Consider the following 3,435-nt stretch of genomic DNA (forward strand, 5'->3'; position numbering starts at 1 on the left):
TGTGTCCATGCAGGGTCAAACGCCCATAGAGTATCTTTCGAATATCCATGCAGTACAAACGAATAGGCAGTGGCATTTGGCTTTTATTGTCTCTCTCTTCCCCTTAATTAAACACTTTCTGGGAATGACAAAAATGTAACAGCGTCACTATTTTGATCAAATCAAAATATATGTTTCCTTCTCGCAAAAATGAGTAAGAAAGTTTCAATAGAAAAAGAGCAAATTTCTTATTAGAAAAGAGGAATTTATCCATCGTTCCATCTTTTATAACAAGGTGATATCTTTCCCTTTGTTTTCCTTTTTATTAAAATTATAGGCTAAAAACTGTTTATACTTCTACTACAGATACACTAACAATAAAAAAAAAAAAAAAAAAAAAAAAAAAAAAAAAAAAAAAAAACCAGTTTAACAAAGCCTTAAACTAAGTACTAAAATATATTTATTAGCTCCTTGTTAAAGTGAATGACACACTTTAACCACTGGATTCTTGAATAAGAAAGGCACACCATGGAACATGTTATAAAGGAGATGATACGGAATCCTTTTTTTTTCCACACAAAAAGAACTATATTTTGTTATTTATCTAAGTGATCCTGATCATGCAATTACCGACACTTAAACAACTTCGACAGTAGGTTGTTCCATTTTGCGTGATGCTGAGAATTCATAGATAAATATTAAAACTGCTTGGTGGATTCGTTGCATGAAAATGGAGATGAAGTACCGCATGGATGAATTGACTATATTGTCCAAGTGGGCATGTGAATAAACCCTCTAAGCCAAGTCGAAGTCATTCCTTTCTTGTAACAAGTTTCTTGGCCACAAAGCTTAGAACCTCCATATTATCCCTTTTATATAACCTTGTTAGAGCATCAGAGGCAACAGTACGTGTCGAGAAAGTACCGAATCGTTTTAAACTAGAAAAAAAAAAAAATTAAGAGTCATGCCAATTACCTATCAATCTGATTCAGAGGACCAAGCTCTTTCATTGAGAAGATTGTTTGGTCGTGAAAAGCCTTTGCATGAGGTCTTCGGAGGAGGAAAAGGTAATCTTCACCTTTTAACTTGATGCATTTGATGATTTTTAAATTATTTTTTTTTTTTTTGAGAAACAAAAACTTGAGGAAAATAATAATTAACAGATGCAACATAATAATACCTTCTTTATTCAATAAAAAATTTGTCACAAATATTTTCCTCAATACTTCCTTCAGAATTTAGAAAGAGCTACAAAGTGTAATGGAATGACTACATGCCTTACATTTTCTTAACCTGCGCGCATTGCCTAGTTCCACACATCATGAACATAATATTCTTTTTTTCAATTTGCACATTCATTTCTGTTATTTTTCTCAGTGAATTCTATTTTCCAAAATCATGGAAAATTAATTTCAATTTACTACTTTCTATAAACTGGGACTTGCACCATGATAGCGGGCCATTGCTATACATTGCACCATGTTATAGCAAAAAATTATATGGTGCCTTTAAAAGTTCATTCATCATTGGCCATTTGGCACGCGCAAGATATATATAACTTTTTTTCTTTACAACTTATTAAAATGTGTCAAATTGTTACAATATTATTTTTATATGGATCCATCATTAACTCCACATCAAGTATAATTGTGGATATGGGGCTAGAAATAAAATAGTGAAATTCATAATAATTAAAACACTATAAGAAAGAGTGATGCTTCATATTATACTGGGTTGATTTTGCAGTTGCTGATGTACTATTATGGAAGGACAAGAAACTATCAGCTGCAATCCTGATTGGGTTCACGATTATATGGTTTCTTTTTGAAGTTGTGGAGTACCATTTTGTTACACTTCTTTGTCACGGCCTCATACTCACAATGCTCATTAATTTCATCTGGACTAACGTGTCAGGACTCATCGACTGGTAATCACTAATGAATTCTTAAAAGTTTGTGTATTCATCACCTAGCATTCTTGACTAGTAATCACTAAAGCTTTCTGATAAATTTTTGTGCTATCTCAGGAAACCACCCTATATCCCTGATATTAGACTTTCGACAGAATCGACATGTAGATACATCGTAGCAAAACTTGATTGGTTCTCGCACAAATTCTACGAAATTTCAAGTGGGAAAGATTTCATATACTTGATTGTGGTATGTAAAGCTATGTTCCCTCCACAACTCCATCTGACTACTACTCTATGAAGATTTTGACATATATAATATACTTGAGTGTTTGATATGTATACAGGCAATCTTTAGCCTTTGGATCTTGTCTGTTATTGGGACTTATTTTAGCTCTTTGAATCTTCTATATATTGGTAACATTCAAGACTTTTCTTTAACAAATATGTTGTAACTCGTAACTTTGTTTGAGGCTAATTGCTAATGTGTGTTTCTCTTTGCTGTTTTGAAGTCTTTCTCTGCGCACAAACACTACCTGTTTTTTACGAAAGATATGAAAAGGAGGTGGATTATTTTGCTAACAGAAGCAACCGAGACTTGAAGAAATTGTACAGGAAATTTGATTCCAAAGTTCTTAACAAGATTCCAAGGGGACCAGTGAAAGAGAGGAAATACAAATAAGTACTAAGTAGTTGTGAATTTGAAGATAATTTGTAAAATGAATGTGAAAATTCTGGAGAAAACATCTGTAAACAACTTTATGTGATGCTTAGCATAAAAAAATATTAAATAAATATAAAATGCATATGTTTTACTAAAGATTGGCTTTTGCACAAGAATTAATTATCTCCGGCATTTATTTATTTATTTTTATAATAATTTTCTCTTGCATTTAAGAAGCAAATCCATGATAAGCATCAGAGCCTCATAATTTTTATTTTTATTTTTATAGAGAGCCTCATATATAGTTTGAGTTGGCTAAATTAAGGAATTATACCTTATATCATGAAAATGTGCTTCTTCTTTTTTGAGTAAAATTTAAGCGAGTTCATTGCATATCTCATTTAATAAAAAACTAGAAGTGGTCCTGGTCTTCATCTTCTTCTTTTCCTATGGTTTATGGAGTCACTTTTATTACATCAATTCGTATGTCATATCTTGTCACAAAATTTCCAAAAGTAAAAAATATTAAGATTTAGATCTAAGTTGGCTTGGTAAAAAAAAAAAAAAAAAAATCCAAGTTGGCTAATTCCAATATCAAAACATGTGTTTATAAGGATTACAATTATTGCAAAATTACTAACAGAAATATGGAGCTTAGCTGTTGTTAAAGTTTGAGAGATTAAGAAGAATCAATTAAGGTTGCGTTTGGGAACTTGGATTTGGATTTGAAATTAAGAGATTTCAAATCTACTGATTTTATGAGTTATTTCAAATCTAAGTATTTTAAAGGTTTAAAATTCTTGGTGGATTTGTCAAATCCAAATTCTTGATCTTTTTTAAGCTTTCCAAACAAGTTATTTGGATTTTAATCACTCAAATCCAA

The 3,435-nt window shown here is 31.2% G+C and overlaps 1 protein-coding gene across 1 annotated transcript; it reads left to right on the forward strand.

The window, feature by feature from the left end:
* Window positions 1–883: 883 nt before the first annotated feature.
* On the forward strand, window positions 884–2,793 carry LOC142608315 (reticulon-like protein B14). Its single transcript, XM_075780066.1, has 5 exons — window positions 884–1,046; window positions 1,726–1,906; window positions 2,006–2,138; window positions 2,236–2,305; window positions 2,401–2,793. Exons 1-5 carry the CDS (start codon window positions 944–946, stop codon window positions 2,568–2,570), a joined length of 657 nt encoding a protein of 218 aa, XP_075636181.1. The 5' UTR covers window positions 884–943; the 3' UTR covers window positions 2,571–2,793.
* The last annotated feature ends 642 nt before the right edge of the window (window positions 2,794–3,435 follow it).

Source organism: Castanea sativa, chromosome 8 (genome assembly GCF_040712315.1).
Source record: "Castanea sativa cultivar Marrone di Chiusa Pesio chromosome 8, ASM4071231v1".
In the NCBI taxonomy this organism is placed as follows: domain Eukaryota; kingdom Viridiplantae; phylum Streptophyta; class Magnoliopsida; order Fagales; family Fagaceae; genus Castanea; species Castanea sativa.